Source organism: Brachypodium distachyon, chromosome 3, assembly GCF_000005505.3.
Source record: "Brachypodium distachyon strain Bd21 chromosome 3, Brachypodium_distachyon_v3.0, whole genome shotgun sequence".
Classification (NCBI taxonomy): Eukaryota; Viridiplantae; Streptophyta; class Magnoliopsida; order Poales; family Poaceae; genus Brachypodium; species Brachypodium distachyon.
The window spans coordinates 801,292-823,652 of NC_016133.3; the positions used below are offsets into that span (position 1 = coordinate 801,292).

Consider the following 22,361-nt stretch of genomic DNA (forward strand, 5'->3'; position numbering starts at 1 on the left):
CTTCCCAACACTATTTATATGCTAGTATGTGTTTCATTGTTCCAGTTGTAATCTAATTTGACAGTATGTTGTTTTGATAATAAAGGTTTAAAAACATGAACACAACAATATGTTATTTCAACAGTAAATAATGATCTGGATCCACTTAATTTTTTTGCCGCCATACAGCCATACAGTACAGATCATTATCTTTTCCCCTCTAAATCTAGCTTCTGTACTAACCTGATTAGTTTAATAACATTGTAATGAAACATTCAATTGTGAGTAGTGTTTTCGCTAACCTGATTCATCTGAATCTTGCAGATCCTCTTCTCCATTTTCAATGTAGGTCTCATGTTCATCTTCTATGTTTGGGTTCATGTTCAGATCAAAGTGATGACCGGCCTGGAGCTCTTGTGCATGCATGGCGGCCTCGAGTTCATCTTCTACAGCGACACAAGGCACCATCAGCGTGTGAATGAGTATACAGCAACACAAGGCACCATCAGCGTGTGAATGAGTAAAAAGGAGTAGAAAATCCTTGCATGATCAATGAGTGCCTACATGGGTTCTTGTTCAAATCAAAGTGATGACTGGCCTGGAGCTCTTCTTCGTGTAAGGGTGGCTCAGGTTCATCTTCTCCCTCACCATGTGCCATGTTCAGATCAATTGCCATGGAGAGGGAGAGAGGAGAGAGGGAGGGAGAGAGAGAGAGAGAGAGAGAGAGAGAGAGTGTTTGTGTAATTATTTAGCTAGGCGCAAATGTATTGCTGTATAGCCAAACAAGTCTTTTGGACTGCTCAAATTGATTTCCGGCGGCTATTCAAATTTTTGTACTAATTGTAATCTGACGGGAAGCAAGCTAATTGCATTGCTAATTGTAATCTGGCGGGAGTACTAGTAGTACTGTTGTGGCCGTGGCGGGAAGTATTTACTTGCGTATTTTTGCCTTTATAATTGCTGTGGAGGGTGCAGTATTAATTGTTGTGTGAATCGAAGGATGGAGTAATGGAGGGGAGGAGTGGATTTTCTGCAAAATCCTTAATTTCCTTGGAAAACACCAAACGTCCAGTCTTTTGCGGACAGAGGGAGTACACCGTATACACCTTCAATTCTACAATAAACCCTCTCCAAATCCATATTGTTTGACCCTCGCTATTGTTAAGGCTCTTGTGATGTTCTAACTAAATTTACAAGTCGTGTGTATAGAGATGAAGTTTGAGTATTTGATCATATAAATTTACCTAGCTGTCGTGTGTTGATTTGAACCGGTTTTGTGTTCAAGAAATTTCCACAGGCAAACCAATTTGCTTGTGACTTATGTTTACATTCCATATTTGTACTCAACGCTTATTCATGCTGTCCATATCCGCATGTGAACTACATGCATGTGAGAATCGATAAGGTTAAATCCATATATTTCGATCCAGTAGTTTCTTGTTCATTGATATAACTTATCAGCGCGGCGCGACATGATCGAGCCGCGCACACATATATCTATTCTATCTATGTGTTCTTCTTATTACCAAGTCGCTCTCGCTTACTCAGCTATGATTGTAACTTTCAATTCATGCACCTCACTCTCCTTCTGACTTTTGCCAAATTTGATCTCCTGATTTCGACCCTGTCTCACTTTAGCTTCTTGTCTTTTTTCTTTTTTCTTTCTACCTAAAGATCATGATGCCAAGTAAGTTCACACAAGATCAGCAGCTTGCACGTCTATCTGTTGATTACTTAATTGTACTGATCTCTCAAACTGATTAAGCTAGTTTTGACGACATTGAATCGCCAGCTACGTAAGGATCAGGCAATGACAAAAACTAAGAGTAGTCCAGTTCCTTGGCACACTTCATCTGAGTAATCATATACTACTAGTATCTTGTTGAATTATATACTGAAATGTCGTTTGTAGTTGGTGATAAGCCATTCGCCGTGGTCTAATATGATCGATCAGCTCCAACAAGTACCTGAGCTGTACTTTCCTTTCGTTTGTTTGTTTAATAATTAATAGTGGTCGACTCTTCCATGAACATTGGGCTATCACTTATCCTCTTGCATTGCTCGATCAACAACTTGGTGGTCGGCAAGCCCAAATGTTTTCTTTCTTTGGGTGATCATACATATTATAGCTTGTACATAATTGACACTTGTAGTAATTAATTTAACATGGTTGACTAATTGTGTTGGATCATATATATGCATGCTTTGTCATTTTGTGACAAGAAACTACTTATTTATTTGCTTTGTTGCCAGTACTTTATAGTGGCACAATTGAGTAATCGACCCAAATTCTCCTTTGAAGCTCATCAACTCTAACTCCGAACAATTTTATTTTTTTGATATATATATATATATATATATATGCCAATTAATAAGTCAACTTTCCGCAAGAAAAAAAATGTTCCGACTAGCTGTGGATAAAGTCAACCATGCATAGACATCTCCCTTAATTAATCAGCTATAATCCATGTAGAAACTCAAATCCGTTCCCCTGGACAGGATGACTGATAAGGCCTCCAACGTACGTACGGCACGGTACGGTACGGGATCATGTTTGTTCAGGATCGACCGCCCGAAGTCGTGCAGAGGGTCCTTCCGGTTCATCTCGAACCCCATAAGAAATATATAAACATGTACTCCCTCCGTTTTATAATTCTTGTCTCAAATTTGTCTAAAAATTAATGGATGTATCTATTCCTAAAATGTGTCGATGCATGTAAGATTTCGACTAGAATTATGAAATGGAGGTAGTACTTGTATAAAAGATTAATCTAAAATCTTTGGAAATTTTTGAGTAGTATTATTAACGAATTTTCTGTTTCCGGGAGCCAAATTAAACGCGCCGCTCCGAGGAGTCTTGAGTATTTGTGTCAGGGCGACTGTAATCGATATACTCTTTTCTTAAGTAATAAAATCCCCAGTTCTCAAAAAAAGGAAGAACCAATAAAATCTGTCAGCCTGGAGGAAGAACTAAAGTAAACAGTTTCACAGCCTGATCGATCTTAATGTAATGTAATTTCAGACGCAATTCGATCGCAGCAAATGTGTAGTACCTCACATATATGCATCGATCCAGACTTTTCGTGCTTACAAATATACTTAGGACCGATCGGAGTTACATGAATGAAAATTCACAGATATATATAAACTCGTTATTGCATCGATCCACACTTTTCGTGCTTACAAATATACTTACCGCCCATACGTAGCTGGGACAGAGGAAAAAAAAATTAAACTCTTAACATGTCGATCTCAGACGTGCTGGGGAGTGTTGTTTGGTGGCGTGGCAGACGTGGCGAGGATGACGTTGCGCCTGCCGCGCTCCGAGCGGCAGTTCTCGGCGAACTTCTGGCCGGGGAGATGGAGGCCCTTGCTCTTCTCCTCCTCCGACCACTCGGCGGCGTAGTACTCCTCCTCGGTGGCGCCGGCATTGGCCGGGAAGAGCATGGAGCCCCACTGCGGGAAGTGCACGAGTGCGACAGGCAGCGTGCAGCACATGATCATGATGCCCATGTACTCAAGCCCCCTGCCGGTGGAGTAGCTCGACGATGTGAAGAAGAGAAGCTGCGTGAGCCCCGCGCCCACGTTCCCGCCGGCGCCGGTCATGCCGGAGATGATGCCGAGAGACCGCCGGGACACGAAGGGTGCGACACCAAAGACAGCACCACACGCGGCCTGGGCACAGATGGAGAAGAGGACCATGGCGGTGACGGATGCAGGGAGAGCGGATGCACGGCCGAGCCAGAGGCAGAAGGCACCGCCGGCGGTCTGGAGGATCCAGATGTTCCAGAGACGGGCTCTCATGCCGAAGTAACGAGCACCAAGATCTGAGAGGTACCCACCCATGGGGCGCGCTACGAGGTTGGCCATTCCGAAGCAGGCGGCGATGGTGCCGGCGGCACGGAGGTCTAGGTGGAAGTGGTCGTAGTAGTACTCGGCGATGACGTTGTCGGTGGTGAGCTCGACGCCCATGCAGTATCCGTAGAGGAGGACGAAGATCCATGTACGGTAGTTGGTGACGGCACCCCAGAGAACCTTGGAGAACTTGTCCTTGTTCATCTCGCCCTTCTTCTGGAGGCTCCTGAGGTTGCCGTCGGGAAGGTCCTGGCCCATGGTGAGCACGAGCAAGCCCATCACCACGTGCATCAACCCCGGCACGAAGTAGGCGATGCGCCACGCGACGAAGGGCGTGGAACCGCACTTTTGGATGGCGTGGAAGACGAGCGGCATGATGAGCTGTGTGGCTCCACCGCCCATGTTTCCCCACCCGGCGGCGAGGCCATTGACGGTGCCGATGATCTTGCTGTTGAACATGGTGCTCATCCAGTACTGGCACGACACGAAAGTCGCGAGGGAGAAGCCGATGAGGAACCGCACCGTGATGTACCCCGCCGCGTCGTCGATGAGCGACATGCAGAACACGGTGGGCGCCGCGAGCATCACGAGGAAGGCGCACCCGTACCGCGGACCAAGGAGGTCGCACACGGCGCCCATGGCGAGCCTGGAGAAGATGGAACCCGACACGGAGGCCACACCGGCGTTGCCGATGTCGGCCTTGGCAAGGTTGAGGTTGTCACGGATGATGGGCACCAAAGGCGCCGCGGCGAAAGTGGAGACGAAGCAGGTGAAGAAGGAAATCCACGAGAGGTGGAAGGTGCGCATGTGTGGGTTGGCGAAGGAGAAGAGCCTGATGGACTCCGCCTTGTGCTCCGAGTCCACCGGCAGCGAGAACTTGCTCTTCGCCGCCATGTCGCCGGTCTCCACCTCCATATCCTTCCTCTCCTCTCTTTGAGCTAGGTAGCTACTGGCTAGGATGCTTTGCTTTGCTCCCTTGGAGCTTACTAACAAGTAATTAAGGAGCTACCTTAATTAAGCTGTGAGGTTGTGATGTCTGTACCTTGGATTGAATCTGGCGTCGATCAATCGTGTATTTATACAACTCTGAGTTGACATTGGGATGTATCAACATCCCCTTAACTGATCGACTATGCTAGCTAGCTAGCTAGTTGCATTTTGTCTAAGAAACAAGAATGTAATGTATTATTGCATCTGACGGAATCATCGGTCAGTCGTCCTAAGCAAGCTTAATTAACTATAACTACTCACCCCGACCCGTGGGATGGACCAAGGATCAGAATATGCACCTGACCCCTGTTGGGCCCACAAGATGCGCGCCAAGAATCGAGTTTCCAACCTGAATTGAAAATGGGAAACAAAAAAATTGACTCCCTCTGCATTTTGCAGTCTCATCTCTAGCTCCAATTGTTTCCCTATAGCTACCTGCAACAATTAACCTGTGTACATGAAAAAAATATAGTGAAATTATACTATAGCTGGTGCTACTATCACTGCTAATTAATTTTTATTCTCCAAAAGAAACAGGTTCTTGCACACAACCACTTAAACTGCTTATTGATTAACTCGAGAAAATAGAACTCATTTCCGTTAATTCTAGTGTCCGATAGCAGTAATAGTAGAACCTTGAGAGCCCTGGTCGGCCAGTACAGAACAGCTTGTACGTATTGCTTTCATTCCACAATTGACACGGTTTCAGGTTGCTGCTTTGCAACTTTTGCAGCAATCCAACGGACAAGCCAGCAACTGTGCATACATACATGGCTCAGCTGACTTTTCCAGCTGTATATGTCAACCTTGACACTGATGGCATGCAAGGGGACAAGTAATGACCTCATGATCTTCCCATTAGTTGTTGCCCCTCCTGGCAAGGACTTTTTTATGCATGTTTTTGAAATCCGGTTTCTGAATCATATATTCAGGTGATCAGGTCACAGCTGAAATCACTGCGATTCGTTAGCTTTCAGTGGTTTTGGTCAAAGCACCAAAATTTTCATTTGAAATTGACTAGAATTTTTAGGAATGTTGATAAAATTCCGAAATCCATTTGAACTCTGTGTACTAGATGGCTGAATTTTGATCGGAAGGAGAATATTTCGGCATCTGCTGAAATTTCATTTCTATGAAAATTTGAAAGTAAAAACCATTAATTGACGCACATATATATGCCATGATTGGGCTTTGTGATCTTACTAGCGCAGAGCCATTAAGTGCAACAAAAAATATTCAAAACAAAACATGATTATATATAGATATCTGCATCCAGAAATGGCCCTGAAATTGTCTCGTTACAAACTTTTACCATTTGAGACCTGGTGAGCCCATTTTAGCTTCTTTTTTCTGCTTTTTCCATGATCTACCCAAACTAAAAAAAGTTAGTTAATTAATGTACTCAGATATTTAAATTTTGACGTTTGCACTTTGTTCCGCCGCTTCTGTTTCTTAACTGATATACTTTGCTCTTTTCCATGGTCTAACTAATTAAGATAATTAATTTAATGATAGACTGAGGAGCATGTCATCTGTCCCTTTGAACTTCTTTGTTTTTGAGAGCATCTGTCCCTTTGAACTTATCAGGGGCTGCCCAACTGTTTCCCTTATACTCCGTACTGCATGATATAAGCTATATATGATTGAGACACTCTCTATATAATCCTTTCCTTAATATCATCATTGCTTGCTACTATATTTGGCCCCATGAAATTACATAGTGGTTGGTGTTGCTAAGTACAAAACCGTACGTCCATGTAGTTGACTCTAAATGTAGCTGCAGGGCTATATTATTAATTAATCAGCATTGCTGGAAAACTCAAAACATTATTCAATCTGGGCTACACACTACAAGAGAGATAATGTGTAGAAGGCTAACTGACGAATATATGTATTGATTGAACAAGTGTGGTAGCCTGCAGGCTGGTGAGAACGCTGTCTGTTGAAAGGTGGCTATAACTGAACTGAATGCAGTGTGATTTAAGTAATAGGAGATCAGCTGACTGGCATTAGGGCCTGTTGAAAGGGTGGTTTGGCTTCTCCAAGGAGACAAGGATATATGATTGAGGAATTTCCCTAAACATAATTATGTTCTCGTATTTTATGGAACCAAGTACATTATTCTCCTCTACATATCGTGTATATATTGGGAAGAGTCTACAAGGGAGAGACGGCCCAGTCCACAATGAATGCAGCCACGAACATCCAGTATAACTTTGGGCCGTTCTTGTGGAAGGAACTAAAAGGTATGGGCCGGCTTAACTAGATTAAATCACAGGTGCTGTTCCTCTGAAAAAAACACAGGTGCTGTTTTTATTAAGGAAGATATCACAGATTCTGTGGAAATGCCCCACCAGCTTAGCTTAGTACACACGTCAAACATGTTTGAAATACATACATAAACATTCATTTAAAAAATACATACTCCCTCCGTCCAATAAAAGATGTCTCAAGTTTGTGAAAATTTGGATGTATCTAGACATGACTTAGTATATAGATGCATTCAAATTTAGTCAAAGTTGAGACATGCTTTGTTGGACGGAGTGAGTATAAAATTTTATTTTGAAACATGTAAATTTTACTTTTTGTGATACAAATAAAATTTTGTTCGGAACGCAGAAAGAGAAAAATTACTCCAGTTAAAAAGAGAGTAAATTTACCTCTTAATCATATTTTATTTTGGGGGATTTATAAAAAAAATGAGTCCAATGGGCTGCAACAAGGACCATTGCGAAATCTTCGGTGGGTAGCCCCTAATACAAAAGTTAAGGAAGTTCATATTTCACCCTCAAATGTATCTCCAGGCACGCATTGTCCCTGAAGTACAAAACCGTCCAATTTACACCCTGAAACCTACGAGACCAAATAAAGGCAGAGGAGGGAAGGGATACAGGCCCAGACATAGGTAAGGAGGAACACTCAGCCCAGATAGGAATTGCTGGGCTAGGATAAGTTCAAGCCCACATAGGATTTGCGGCCTGATAAAAGGGCCCAGACACTCACCCCAGATAGGATTTTTGTTTTCAAAGAATAGACATAGTTGCGCTAGGAGAAGTTCGGCCTTCCTGGGCCAGGACGAAAGCGATGGCCGGGTCAAGGTACATCAACGAGAGCCCACTTATCTCCACTCCTTGAACTTCGTTAGGGTCATGGTTGAACTAAATACCGGCCCACTCGCAAAATTTACATCTTTTCAAACAAGACCTTACATGAAAACTCAAACGCTCGCTCAAAAGAAAATGAAAACTCAAACGTTTAGAATTTGGGAGTAACGTTTTAATTGAAAATTTTCGTGCTTCTAGGTGCATAATTTTTTTGGAGTAAATTCCATAAATTCCATATAATTCATGCTAATTTTGCATATGACCATAGTTCCTGAGGTCGGTATTTTCACCAAAATTAACCAAATCTCATGATTTCGTGCCAACTGACAGGAATTCCAACACCATGGACCCATATGGTATATCGGAATAATGGTCGTTGAAAAAAATTAGCATCCACCGTTGTTCTATGATACCATAAACCCAAAATATGTGGTTTTGTGAAATATGTATACTCTTTGGATTACTCCATGCTTATGTATTAAAACGTGCCACATACAACAATGACCGTACACATAGGATAATACTCTCTCAGTCCCATATTAACTGACTTTCTATTACATGTATCTAGACGCTTTTTAAGTATAGATACATTCATATTTTAATTTAAGTCACTGAATATGAAACGGAGGGAATATTAATTAATTATTGTGGCATGATCATGCCCTCCAAAAGTCTGAACCTTCTATATTTTCAGTTTGTGTTGCCGGATTAACACTGCCTGCCGGCCCGTACGTGCACACGTAACGCAAGAGTACGGCCGTCTGGCGTCTGCTAGCTACGACTAGCTAGATTAGTACTCCAGTACTAATTAACTCTCGCTGCATCGCCATCAGTAACCTAATGCCCCGATTAATTACCATGCATCGATCCATTAATTGGTCGTCTGAGGTAGGAGTACGGTAAATCTGTACATCCATCTCAAGCCTGCTTGCTTCATGACAGTGATTAGTTTGGCATCAAGCGTGTGACTTGTGAGTGTAGCTAGTAAGTACAGTACTACTTTAGTTTAAAGCCAAATTAAAGGAGTATCTCTGAGTAGAGTACTTATCTAGAGCCAGCAGGACAACAATAAAGTGAGAAAGGATCGAGGACTTTAAGCCAAAGATGACAAAGTATGTATCAGCATCTAAGTACACATCGATGGTAATTTACTTAAATGTGTCTGACGTTGCTTTAAGCCAAAGAGGACAAAGTATGTCTCTCATGGGAGACGTACGCGTACGTCCAATTAACGCGGAGATTACGCGGTGTCTGATGATCCATGTACGGACACGAAACTTCGGCATGAATTGACGGCTCCTTAGTTAACTAATTTCCAAACTGTAGAGTAGTCCTAATCGCTTAATTTCTTCGGTTCACAGAAAGATTCTGGCGTTTGAGTTTGATTTAAAAAAAGAAGATTCTGGAGATATTTAGAGGTAGCTAGCCAAACTCCAAAAGCTTTTGAGTATAGAGGTACTGTATATGTTAAGATATTTAGATGGGATGCTTGTAGGTTGATTGTTTTGAGATAGAAGTGCTTTCAGCACTCTTTAAATGTTTGATTAGGTTTGTTAGAAAGAAAAGAAAAAAAATCCGTACCAAATTAATTAATGCATATTTTTTCTGGTGTACCGGCTGGTAGATGGAGAAAACCGCGCCCCATACGTATACGGAGAGCACGCATCGACCTGATAAAACGGCCCAGTCAGTTGAAAACAGAAAATTGTTGTAGAGGGTATAAAATATAAACCTTAACACAATATAACAACTTAAGGGTAAAATGTGGCACCAAATTTTAATTGAAGTATAACGTCATCACAAGACAGATTAAAAAGTGAAATTCACTTGAAAAGGAAAGAGCACATAAAAGGTCTATATTAATTAGGGACTGGAAATCCAGTTCCCAGTATTCGTGCGTGTTCGTCGGTTACGAACCCAAAGATGTAGAAACTTAGTTCCACGCAAAGTATATATAGAGTAAAACCGTGGGATCCAAGGGTTTGACTCTAGCAGCAAACAGACACGTTATCACATGCAATCGTGGGCGTTTTAGTAAAACCGGTTACGAAATCGAAACGCACTTTGTCTTTTCTAAGCAAAGTACATATCCGTACGTACGTTCAAAGAGTTGACTCTAGCTTAGCTAGCTAGCACATGCAATGAAAGCTACGTACGGCGATGGCTATAATTAACACTAAAAGTTCTGTCCGCTAGCTTGAGAGATGGATGGATCTGTGGCCTGAACTCTCATTAGTTGGCATGTACGCATCATGATCAGCTATCGGGACAAGCTAGTATATATATGTGTGTGCATTTTTAATCAAACAAGTTGTGAGAGTTGGTGACCAAGACGAGGTAATATAGAGCTCTAGCTAGCTTCAAAGAGTTGACCCTATAGCTAGCAGCAAAAGGCACATGCATGGTGGAGCGCTGAGTACGGGCTTTCGGTGGTTGCTAACTACTGTAGCTAGTAGCTAGACTTAAATTGCTGCTCCCTCCGATTCTAAATTGTTGTCGAAATATCACATGTATCTAGATGCTTTTTAAGAATAGAAGATACATCCATATTTGGGCAAATTTGAGTCAAGAATTTAGGATCAGAGGGAGTACTGATTATAGAAATTGTAATAGATGCATCGTCGTTAGTAGTAATCTAACAACTGTGATCTGTACCACATCAGTTGGCGCCGTACGTCGTCATGGGGTTAGTAGTGATTCATTGCGTACTTACGCATGCATTTTGTTTGTTTTGGGAGAGATGTGGTTTTGTTTCGCATTACATGCACATCATCGATTAATCGTCTGTATATATTGAGAAGGAAATAAAACTATAACGAGGGTCCGTACGTGTTGAAAAGATTGTCCAAGTTGTTCGATGGACTTGTGTTGTCGTAGAGCTAGCTCTACACATCTTAAACTAATTAATACCCGTTCCGTTACTGATTGTAAGATTGTTGCCTATATATCTCCTAATTCACACAAAGAAGTGTTGATTAAGTGTTAGATTAATTATTACAACCATTAATTGGTGAGCTTTTTTACGGTGATTGTCGAGTATCTCAGTGCTTTTCAGTACTCCGCCGGAATTAATTTTGTCCATTGATCTGTACTCTTAATTATGGAAAGTGCTTCTATGTTTTCTGGGAAAAAAAATCTGCACGAATTTTAATGCATATCTAAAGGCCCAGATTGCATGAGCAAATACACGCCATTAATTAAGGAGATGATTAACTGTAGTCTTCTTCCTCGTTGGTCCCTATGGTTCATACGCATATGGCGAACCAATTCTGGCGCTTGGGCTGGCGAGCATTCTCTCTCTCTCTCCCCTCGAGCCACCCGTTCCGACGCTTGGTGAGCATCTCTCTCCTGTTCTCGCAGCCAGCCCAGCAGTCTCTCTACAGAGAGAGAACATACAAATACTACCACAAGCATATAAATCCTCACATATGAATCTGAACTAAAATTTCTTGGTGAACCATAAGGATCTGAACCAAATCTTCATCCTACTTGCGTAAGATCTGAACCAAATTGCATCCAGGTAGAACAGACCAAAAGAATAAAAGAAATGGTCGAAAATGGAGACATCAAAAGAAGAACATCGTGACCGGCTCTGGTGGAGGCAGGGGCACCACCCTTCGTCCAGCCCCTGCTCGGCGGAGCTTGGCTGCTCGTGGGTGGAGTGACGAACTGGTGAGGTTGACGGAAGGGAGGAAAGGCTCGGGGTCGGCGCTTGTGGCTTGGAGGATGGCGGCGGGGTTCTGCTGGTGGAACGGCGGCAGGGAAGGGGGAGCGAACATGGAGGTTGTCCTGGAAGTGAACGGGGAGAAGGGGAGATGTTGAGGAGAACGTCCTCGGCGACGGCGTGGTGCACCGTCTTGTGATGGAGCGGTGGCAGTGGCCCGCGAAGAGCTGCGCGACGGGGCGATGACGGCAACGAAACGGCGGCGCGTGACCGAGCAGCGCTGGCGAAGGCTCGCGACGGAGAAGCGACCTGCGCAGAGGCGCGCGACGGAGCGGGGAGGCCCACGCAGCGGCGCGCGGCGACGGCGTCCCAGGCAGAGCCGCTCGACGGAGTAGCGGTCCGGGCGGAGCTGCTCGACAGAGTAGCGGCGGCCTGTTGAGGAGTCCCGCGGCCGATCAGCTCGTCCTCCTCAAGATCCCTCGCCTCTGAAACAGATGCCAAGGCCATAAACAGCAGCGATGGCGGCGGCGAAAGCGTGAAGCCCAAGGGGGGGAGGGTGGGGAAGGGAGATAGGGAGAGCGCTGCTCGACTAGACTAAATGTGCCATTTAGATTTTGCCTTCCACTAAATCCCTTTTAGTTAAAATATAAATCAATAATTTTGGTACTTTTCAGTACTTTTGTTTCAGCACTTTTCAGTACTTCTTATTTTTCCACCGTTGGATCAAGTAAGTTGGACGGTTACTAAAATTGCCAATCATTGTAAAACTTGTATTAATTGGTTGCACAGTATGCCGAGAGTGCTGCAATAAAACACTCGGCACCATATATACCCTGTAAAAAGTATGTAGCACTATTTTATATGGTATTTATTAAATTTTACGGGGTATTAAAATTTCAAACTATGCCGAGTGTCGCCAAAGAGTACTCGCAACCACATAAGCTCTCGGCAAAATGAGTAGACACATGTTCCCAGCCGCCGCAGTACCTGACGATGAATTGATGTGGGCGTGCTCTTGGAAAAATGAGTACAGTATGTTTTTTAAAATAATCTTTTTTGCACTTGTACTGATCGATATTCTTGTTCCTTTTCCGCCCTCTATTGCCGTACGTCTCATTTTTCGGGCATTTTTCTCGACCATGGCTGGAAACATGGGTCGGTGACTTAAAAGTCTCATCTCCCAGCTAATTGGCATTTAATTAAGCGGCACAAATTAATGTTTATGGTACACATGCAAGATTTCACGGCCCGTACACATGCAAGATTTCATCAAGTACGGATCGAATTCGGTGGGCGTTGCATGCTAGCTATTATATGCATGATCTGGCTGTGCATCGTCATCGGTAACCTAAAGTCTCTGACCGTATATATGCATGTACCAAAATACCTACGCCAGCTCATTTTGCATTGACCAGCGATGTTTGTTAATCAACGGACGTGCATACACGTGATGCTAACCGGCCGCCACAATTAATGTTGGCGAAAACGGTTGTTATTAGCTTTATAAAATCTAGAATATTTTCACCAACTGGTTGCCTGTAACTGGTTTGGTTCTTTTTTACATTGGCTTGTATCTTTTCTTGTCCTCTTTAATGAAAAAGCAGAGCTCCTGCTAAGTTCTCAAAAAAAAAATCTAGAATATTTCCATACAAAAAACACAATAAAGGGTACCCTTCCCATCAAGACGTGCCACATTAACCTGCATCACTTATATTATTTTGATTGTTGGATCTGTAACTGACGGTTAGAATTTAGAGAAACCTGTTTAATCATGTAATCTCAGGTTTGTTTATCAAGTTTGTTTGAATATACAGGACATGAAAAGCAAACCTTGAATCTAAGTTAATGAAAAAGTAATTATATAAGTATAATATGTAATTAATTGCAATATAAGAAATTCTATATGTTTATTGTGCAAGGCTAGCAATATGCATGTGCATGCACAACAAAATTTTCTCATATTGATGACTCAAAACATATCACAGGACCCTACATATTTATAGACTAAAGACTCCTCTGAAGGGGGTTCGGAGTGCCCACAAAAAGTCATTGGTGTGAGAGACCCCCACACCGTCCTAATGGGGCGCACCGCCTCGATCCCATGGGGAATGCATGCACATTTTACAGAGATAAAAGGGGGGGGAAAAACTTGAGTCGATCTAGCTAGAGCTTATAATTATACATGTTGGGGCGTGTTGTTCGGCGGTGTCGAAGGTACTGCGAGGATGACATTGCGCCTGCCACGCTCCGAGCGGGAGTTCTCGGCAAACTTCTGTCCCGCGAGATGGAGTCCTTTGCTCTTCTCCTCCTCCCTCCACTCAGAACCATAGTAGTCCTCCTCTGTGGCGTCGGTGCTGGGAGGCAAGAGCATGGAGCCCCATTGAGGGAAGTGGATGAGCGCGACGGGGAGCGTGCAGGCCATGATCATGATGCCCATGTACTCGAGCCCTTTGGCGGTGGAGTATTGCGATGACGTGAAGAAGAGAAACTGTGTGACACCTCCACCCACGTTGCCGCCGGCACCGCTCATGCCGGAGATGATGCCAAGGGACCGTCGGGAGACGAAGGGGATGACACCATAGACGGCGCCACACGCAGCCTCGACGCATATTGAGTATAGGACCATGCATACGATGGAGGCCGGGAGGGCCGATGCACGGCCAAGACAGAGGCAGAAGACACCACCGGCGGTCTGGAGGATCCAGATGTTCCAGAGGCGGGCTCGCATGCCGAAGTAGCGGGCGCCGAGGTCGGAGAGGTAGCCGCCCATCGGACGAGCGAAGATATTAGCCAAGCCGAAGCATGCGGCAATAGTTCCGGCAGCACGGAGGTCGAGATGGAAGCTGTCGTAGTAGTACTCGGCGATGACGTTGTTGGTGGTGAGCTCGACGCCCATGCAATATCCGTAGATGAAAACTAAGATCCAGGTTCGGTAGTTGGTGACAGCGCCTCGGAAAACCTTGGAGAACTTATCCTTGTTCATGTCACCATTCTTCTGGAGGCTCCTGAGGTTGCCATCGGGGAGGTCTTGTCCCATGGTGAGCACCAGCAAGCCCATCACCATAAGCATCAACCCCGGCACGAAGTAGGCGATGCGCCACGCCGTGAAAGGCGTCGCGCCGCACGCCTCGATGGCGTCGAAGACGAGAGGCATGATGAGTTGCGTGGCGCCGCCGCCCATGTCGCCCCACCCCGCCGTCAGACCACTGACGGTCCCGGTGATCTTGCTACTGAACATGGTGCTCATCCAATAACTGCACGACACAAAGGTGGCGAGCGAGACACCAATGAGGAAGCGAATAACGATGTAGCCGGCCGCGCTGTCGATGACGGACATGCAAAAGACGGCGGGCGCAGACAGCATGACGAGGAAGGCGCAGCCATAGCGCGGGCCGAGGAGGTCGCATACGGCACCCATGGCGAGCCGGGAGAAGATGGCGCCGGAGACAGAGGCGACCCCGGCGTTACCGATGTCGGCCTTGGTTAGGTTGAGGTTGTCACGGATGATGGGGACAAGCGGGGCAGCGGCGAAGGTGGACACGACACAGACGAAGAATGACATCCACCCGAGATGGAAGGCACGCATGTGAGGGTTGCCGAAGGAGAAGATCTTGATGGACTTGGCCTTGTTCTCCGAGTCCACCGGCAGTGAGAACTTCGCTGCCGCCACCGCCTCACCAGCTGAAGTGCCGACCTCCATTGCCATATCTTCCCCTTTCTTCTTGGAGCTCAAGCAGATCGAGCTGCAGTATCCACCAAAAGAGCTAGCTAATTAAGTCTTGAGCTTAATGTTGCAATGTTTGGGTTTGTGCTCGAGAGAACACAAGGAGGCCTGTATTTATAGCCTGCCGGAACCGTTTCAGTTGCGGATATTCGCTGGCATATGCTTTCCGGTTTCCTTTTTGCCTCATTTCAATACTTCATCCATCAATCGTTTCTCCCATGTTCTAGCTCGAATTGATAAATGTTTGACGCTCTTCTGTTGCTTAATTAACAAGGTACTCTAACTACCAGATTACAGGGACTACCGTACATGTGTCCCGTTGAACATAAATTATCAGGCCGGGCCGAGAAGCTACTTATATGTGAGATAAGCTATATGAATTTAGTTATACGTTTGAGATGGATATCACATTAAGTCCATTGCATCCATCCAATGTCTGCAACTTAATTGCAAGTGCATAAAGGACACACCGTGCAAAAGTGTTGACTGCGTAAGGTTCCATGCATTACTCGATCCAAACTTAATTACTTCACATCGATCCTACGCTAATTAGGTACACGAATCAAGATTTGACTCTAGCTAGCTAGCTGCAGGGTTACTGCATGATTGATTACATTTCACGCCACATGCAACTGAGTCGATCGATCGGCACATATAATTGCTATAGCGGCTCCCTCCGTCCCAAAATATAAGATTTGCCTTGTTTCATTTAAGGACAAGCGTTTGACGAGTAACTTTGGTTGTTATCCTTTCATATGAATGCACGGTGATAAAATTTAATTACGGAGCGGTGATTTTCCATGGCAACCTAAGGATACCGATACTACATTTGTTTGACCAAATCTCGAAAATACTTTCTTGTATCAATATAGTGGTAAGGTTACATTACCGTGACAAATGTAATGGTACTGTTTTTGTCTGACTAATCTCAACAATATTTTATATATTGATGATCAAAATTAGAAAAGTTGATTAATTCCACACTTCCTAGAACGTCATCTATTTTGGGTTGTACACGATGAACTTCACCATCAACGATCATGGGTTAATATGTGACGTTTGTGATACAATGGCACAATCATGTTATCTTTGAATATAAATTAGTAGCACCAATTTTATGTCAGATAAATTACGTACTAATAATGAGGGAAATGCATAATGATCAAATGCTTGTCTTAACCAAAGCACATTGTAGAGAGCAACACATGCTCCCGGGTGTATAGAGAGTTGACTCTACAGAAACATTATTAGCCCGAGCATTATACACACCTCATAAGATGGCGAATAGGGTGCGGTTTGCCTTATCATCGGGCACTGATCCCTCTGTTTCAGTATATTAATTTGTCTTTTACAATGTTCATGCAGTCTATGATGTGATACTATATTCTTTGATCATCAAACTTTAAAGAAATTAATAAGATGCTTTAATAGAACCCAATGCATTATAAAAATGTATATGTTTCATGCTAGATGTGATTTTAGTAGAATCAATTTCAGTGTTGATAATTCTTTCTAAATCATTACGAACTCGATCCATCAATCAATTGTAAGTTGGCAACATCGATCGACCGGACGTGTACTATCTTAATTTTTTTTAAACCAATAAAGAAGTTTAGAGGAATCATTTGACTGGCGGCGTGTTAAGTTACAATACCCGTTGGCTCTCCCGCTAATTAATTACTGCTCCCTTCATTCGTCTTTTGAAAAAGGGCATCTTAGTTTTGTCCTACATCGAACTTTTTAAATTTAACCAAGTTTATACAACAGTAACAACCACGGTGTATTTATTTGATACTAATGTATGAGTAGATGTCGATAAAACTTCTGAAAATATGACTTCAGGTAAAACTATATAATATGCCTTCTTTAATTATTTTTCCCCAGGAAACACATGGACACTATACCACGTACTAGCTTTGGGGGCTTTTTGGTGGAGGCTTTTTCTTAAATAGCCTTAAATAATCATTATAGAAGGCAATTTTATGGAATGCCTTCAAAAACCAAGCATATGCAGGCAATTTTGAGAGAATGCCTCAATTTGTTTTAAGAACAAAAGCACTTTAGAGAAAAAGCCTCAAAAACTTTGGACATCAAAGGCATAATAAAGATAAAGCCTCAACTGATTTAATAATCAAAGGCATTATTGAAAAAACCCACAAATCCAATCTTTCGGGGGACAATTTGTAAATTCCCGTCATAACTTACCGAGGCAATTTCGATAAGAGAAGCCTCCAAAAGTCTGTATTTTTTGCACAAAAGTCCAATTGTTTTGACTTTTCTCAAAAGCACCCTTCCACCTACTTGAGAGGACACGGGTGGGCCTGCAGCCCCCCTTCCCCGTTCTCCGCCGAGCTCCGCCACCATTGTTGTGCCGTCTCCGCCTTCGCACAACCAAGCCCTCGCGCCGCTTCCGCCGTCGTGCCGCCATCGCCTACCGGTCGCCGTCCTCGCCTTGCCGTCACTGAGCCGCTGCAGCGATCTCGTACCAGGAGATCGATCTCCATCTGCGGAGGCCGCCGCCGGCAGCAGCAAGCACTCCTCTGCTGTCCGGAGTGCGCCAGAAGTTCCTGACCTGATCCCTCCGCGGAGCCCATTGCCGTCGCCTTAAGTTCCCGAGCCTGCCGCCGTTCAGTCTGCGGAACCGTCGCCGCGCGTCGCTGCCGGCTGCTCTCCTCTGCCACCGTCGGTTGCTCCCCTCCGCCGTCCGCCGGCCGCTCCCAAGCATGTCGCCGTTCCTTCCACAGAAGCGTTGTTGTCGCCGCCGCATGGCTGCTCTCCTTACCGTGCGACAAAGATGAAGCATCAGAGCAGATCTGGATGCTCTGTATGTGAGCTCTGCTTGTTCTTAGGTGTTTTTAGTCCCATACCGCTGATTGAAAGAAAAATCATCCTGCTTATAAGTCCATAAGAAGATTGAACGGCAAGAAAGTAATCAGGGACATATCCTAAAAACTCCATAGACTAAAGATAGGGAAGATTAAAAGGAATATAGGAATATTAAATTGGATAGTTAGTGAGATAATAATCGTGGCCGGACAGTACGGAGTACTCCTATAGGAAGAATCGACGATTGGGTCCCCCCGGACAATCGTGTTAAGAATTGGGAGTAAAGGAGATCCAGACAAAGCAAATGATTCAAGTGTGCGTTCTTTATTGATGATCATTGTATATAAAGGATTACAAGGGGTACCACCAAAAGATGTCTATTGGAAGAGATGCCACCAAAGAATGACAGTTACATATTTGTGAGAGAGTGAAGGGACGTGTCCCTTAAGCATGGATTCCTACATATTTAACATGTGCTAAATATAATTCTAACACCCCCCCCCCCCCTAATCTATGCTTGTCCTCACGATCATCTTGGATAAAGATTCCTCCAAAAACCCCATGGGAAAAATATGAGGAGAATGGTATATGATATGTTGATAAAACTCCTTTAAAACCCAATGGGAAAATAAGGAGAAAATGTTACAACATATAATGGTTATTGTCTCCATGATAACTCATATGAGAAAAACCTTAAATAAAGGAAAAACCCCATGAGTTTAGAGAACAATATTTATGTCTTCTATATTTCCTTCAAAAACCCCGGTGGGGAAAATTAAGAAATATGATATCAGTATGCCTTATATACTTCCTTTAAAAAACCCAATGGGGAAAATAGGATGTATGACATATGGTCTTGTGTTGATATTACCTCATTAAAAACCTTGATGAGAACCGTAAAGTAAACTCATAGAGGGAAAAAAAGTGTAATATAATGTTTGAATAGGTTATAACTCAGGAAGATACTCCCCTTGAGGTTCGTGAGGATAAAACAATCTTGGGGCAATATGAATAGTGATATTGCTTTTTATATAACCTGTTTGCATCCATGCAACACAAGCAACATTATCTTTGTAGATAATGGTTAGTGATTCAATGAAACCAATACCACATAATTTATATGTGATTTATCATTCTGTGAAGACATGCACACATATGCGTGATGTCCGTGGTAATTCCAAAATGATTGGTGGATGTAGCCACTAGAGTGAATGAAGTTTTTAAAACTTTCTTAGGATGGCTATCCCACCATGTAGGAACACGAAGCATATTTTGATCTAACTTTGTGGGATCTAATAAGTAGTTAGAGTCAGTTTATCCGATGATATTGGAGTTATGATATCTCTTGTCCATCTTCTCATGGTTTAAATGGATTTTTCTCAAAGTCTAGAGATTGAACAACCATGAGAGATTTGATGGATAAGATTTGTTTATGTTAAAAAATTCCAACACTTTCTGGATATAGGTAGCTCGGTGTACGATAATACTTGAGATAAGGTGTTCGAGTTTTAAACCCAAGTAAATTTGGTTTTACCCAGATCCTTCATCTCAAATTCCGTCTTTAGTTGATTATATGTTTCATCAAACTTCTTGATGTATACACTTGGACAATCTTCATTGTTTGAGTAGTCCTTCAGTGGCAGAAACTCATTTAGTCGGTTGTTCCAATTTGCCCGACTATGTTAATAAGCCATGTAATGACTTATTAAGGTTTTACACTATACATGTTGCGCCTTTCATGTGTATTCGGAAATTGGATTCCTTGAGGAACCCGTATGTAGGGCTGGCTAACGAGCAAGCTCGGTTCGTTAAGAGCTCGGTTCGTTAAGCTCGGTTTGTTAAGAGCTCGGATCGTTAAGATCGTTATCGTTAACGATCTGAAACCATTGTTCGGATCGGTTCGTTAAGAGCTCGCGAGCGCTCGTTAAGCCCGTTAAAAACTCGTTAAGATAATAGATAGTATGTTGATCTAAATTTTTGGGCATTACCTGTTTGCTTGGGATAAATTTTGCCAGCAAACAAAATATATCAAAAGTTAAACAACGGTATAAAGATTGGAAATAACACAACAAAAGAGAAATAACAATACAATTCCAATAGCAAGATAAGTTTCACAAGTGATGTACGAGACGAGATCGCTAACGAGCTTAACGAGCGCTCGCCGAGCTCGCTCGTTAAGATCGTTAAGGTTAACGATCTGAAAAGGAAGTCATGTTTGGTTCTTTAATTAACGAACCGAGTTAGTGAGCGTTCAATAAGATTATCGAACTTCGATCTTTTTGTCCAGGCCTACCTGTATGTCCAAATCAAGTGACTCATAAAGATATTTTGTCACCACGTCTATCAACTACATAAATAGACGATTTAAAACTACCATTGAAATATGTTATCGGAAAATGATTCCACGCAAATATGGAGAATTGGTTTCGGGTATCTGCGTGAACCCTTGTGCTACAAGCCTTGCTTTGAGTCTCACCACCTCGTTTTTTCATTCCAGTATCGGAAGAAAATTGGTGTAGGTATTACATTTGCTGATTACCTTCCTATTATTGAGCGAAGCTTATTCTGCTTGTATTGCATCATTCGATTGAATCCAATCCGAGTGTTTACACACTATGCCATGGCCATGGTCTTTGGACCAGGATCATTTGGGAGGTTGTTTGCAATTATAGTGCAGAAATGTATGTCGACAATTTTGTAGTCTTTTGATGATTCTCCAAAATCTAGATATTTGTGCATGGTTCTGTGTGTAGATCAAACACACGTGAGATCATCGTATAGATGAATATTATGTACCCATGATGACTATTCGCAGTTTCCCAATGCGGTCAAGTCTAGGTATTCTGATGTCCCAGTCATTGTGTGCACAATTGAGCTGGGTTTGTAGAGGTTTTCCTTCCACTGGGCGTATACTACCCATTTGGTATCTATCAACGTGAAGTTGAATTGCATTTACTATTTTTTGAGAGTATACTTAGAATTTTCCTTTGTTGCTTGCGAGAAGCTAAATCATGTATTGTGACCGTACTTCTCCCCCTCATGTATTGAATGGAGAGTTGAGTGGTTTTTTAACCGGTAGCTCCACTCTTTCAAGCACATTAGTGGCATGATTAGAGGATTTAATGATACCTTTGTAGTCAGTAAATGAGTATGGCAGATTATTTGCAATGTATTGCAAATGAATGATTTTCTGAACTTGAGGTTCAGATCCTTGTGTACGTGGATTTGAGGAGAAAATGTGCTAGACATTCTTATTGATTTTCTGGCATTCTTTCTGGTACTTGAAATCTCCCCCTAATGCCTGGAAATGCTCATTGGTGAAATAGACAGTGTATTGGTCATAAATAACTCCCCTTGACAGGGACTTGAGGTATTTGTAAGTGACGGAAAATACAGTTATTCCTCACATAGATCCCAAATCTGTGAGAGGCCATTGATGTACGCTGGGGTGGTGATATCGGTATTTAACCGAATAATCGCAGATGGGAAATCTTTGGTAGATGTCCATGTATAAATAGGATAGGGGAACTATTACGATATGCAGTTGTTTACTTATGAATTAAGTCAGCAGCATGTAGAACTGCGTGACCCAACATGAGGTTGGTAAGTTGCAATTCATTAGTAAAAATCATGTGTAATGAGCTATATCCTTTGATCAGATATTCAAATCAAACCATTTTGAGTTTGGACATATGAGACATAGTGTTGAGCTTCAAGAATTACAAGGGGTGCCACCAAAAGATGTCTATTGGAAGAGATGCCACCAAAGAATGACAGTTACATATTTGTGAGAGAGTGAAGGGACATATCCCTTAAGCATGGATTTCTACATATTTAACATGTGCTAAATATAATTCTAACAAATCGAAGGCAATTTTAAGTTTGCCATCAATGACTATTGAAGGCAATTTTTAGTTTTCCTTCGGTGACTATTGAAAGCATTTTACAAAAAGCCTGAAAAGCAATTTTTAAGTCAAATTTTAGAAATGCCTTAAATGACATTTCCCTTCCCCAACTTTCTTGTCATATTTTATAAAGCCTCCAAACATTTTTAAGGCATTTTGCCCCCTATTTGAGGCTTTTCAAAATGCCTCCTAATATGAAACGTGGTGTAGTGGGAGTAGTGCGAACCAGGATCCATGCACGTTAGTCGAGCTAGCCAGAGGCATTGTTGGTTAATTAGTGATCACTTCAGCTAGCTTAGCTGAGTCAGCATGAC

The 22,361-nt window shown here is 43.0% G+C and overlaps 2 protein-coding genes across 2 annotated transcripts; both read right to left on the minus strand.

Annotated features, from left to right (window-relative positions):
• Positions 1–3,040: 3,040 nt before the first annotated feature.
• On the minus strand, positions 3,041–4,914 carry LOC100826356 (high-affinity nitrate transporter 2.1). Its single transcript, XM_003572502.3, has one exon. The coding sequence runs from the start codon at positions 4,747–4,749 to the stop codon at positions 3,232–3,234; it is 1,518 nt and encodes a 505-aa protein (XP_003572550.1). The 5' UTR covers positions 4,750–4,914; the 3' UTR covers positions 3,041–3,231.
• An 8,607-nt stretch (positions 4,915–13,521) lies between these two features.
• LOC100844383 (high-affinity nitrate transporter 2.1) lies at positions 13,522–15,383 on the minus strand. Its single transcript, XM_003572542.3, has one exon. The coding sequence runs from the start codon at positions 15,296–15,298 to the stop codon at positions 13,769–13,771; it is 1,530 nt and encodes a 509-aa protein (XP_003572590.2). The 5' UTR covers positions 15,299–15,383; the 3' UTR covers positions 13,522–13,768.
• Between the last annotated feature and the right edge of the window lie 6,978 nt (positions 15,384–22,361).

What these genes read in the sequence shown, in the direction of transcription:
- LOC100826356 (XM_003572502.3), bottom strand. Translation starts at nt 4,749, where the DNA reads ATGGAGGTGGAGACCGGCGACATGGCGGCGAAGAGCAAGTTCTCGCTG.
- LOC100844383 (XM_003572542.3), bottom strand. Translation starts at nt 15,298, where the DNA reads ATGGCAATGGAGGTCGGCACTTCAGCTGGTGAGGCGGTGGCGGCAGCG.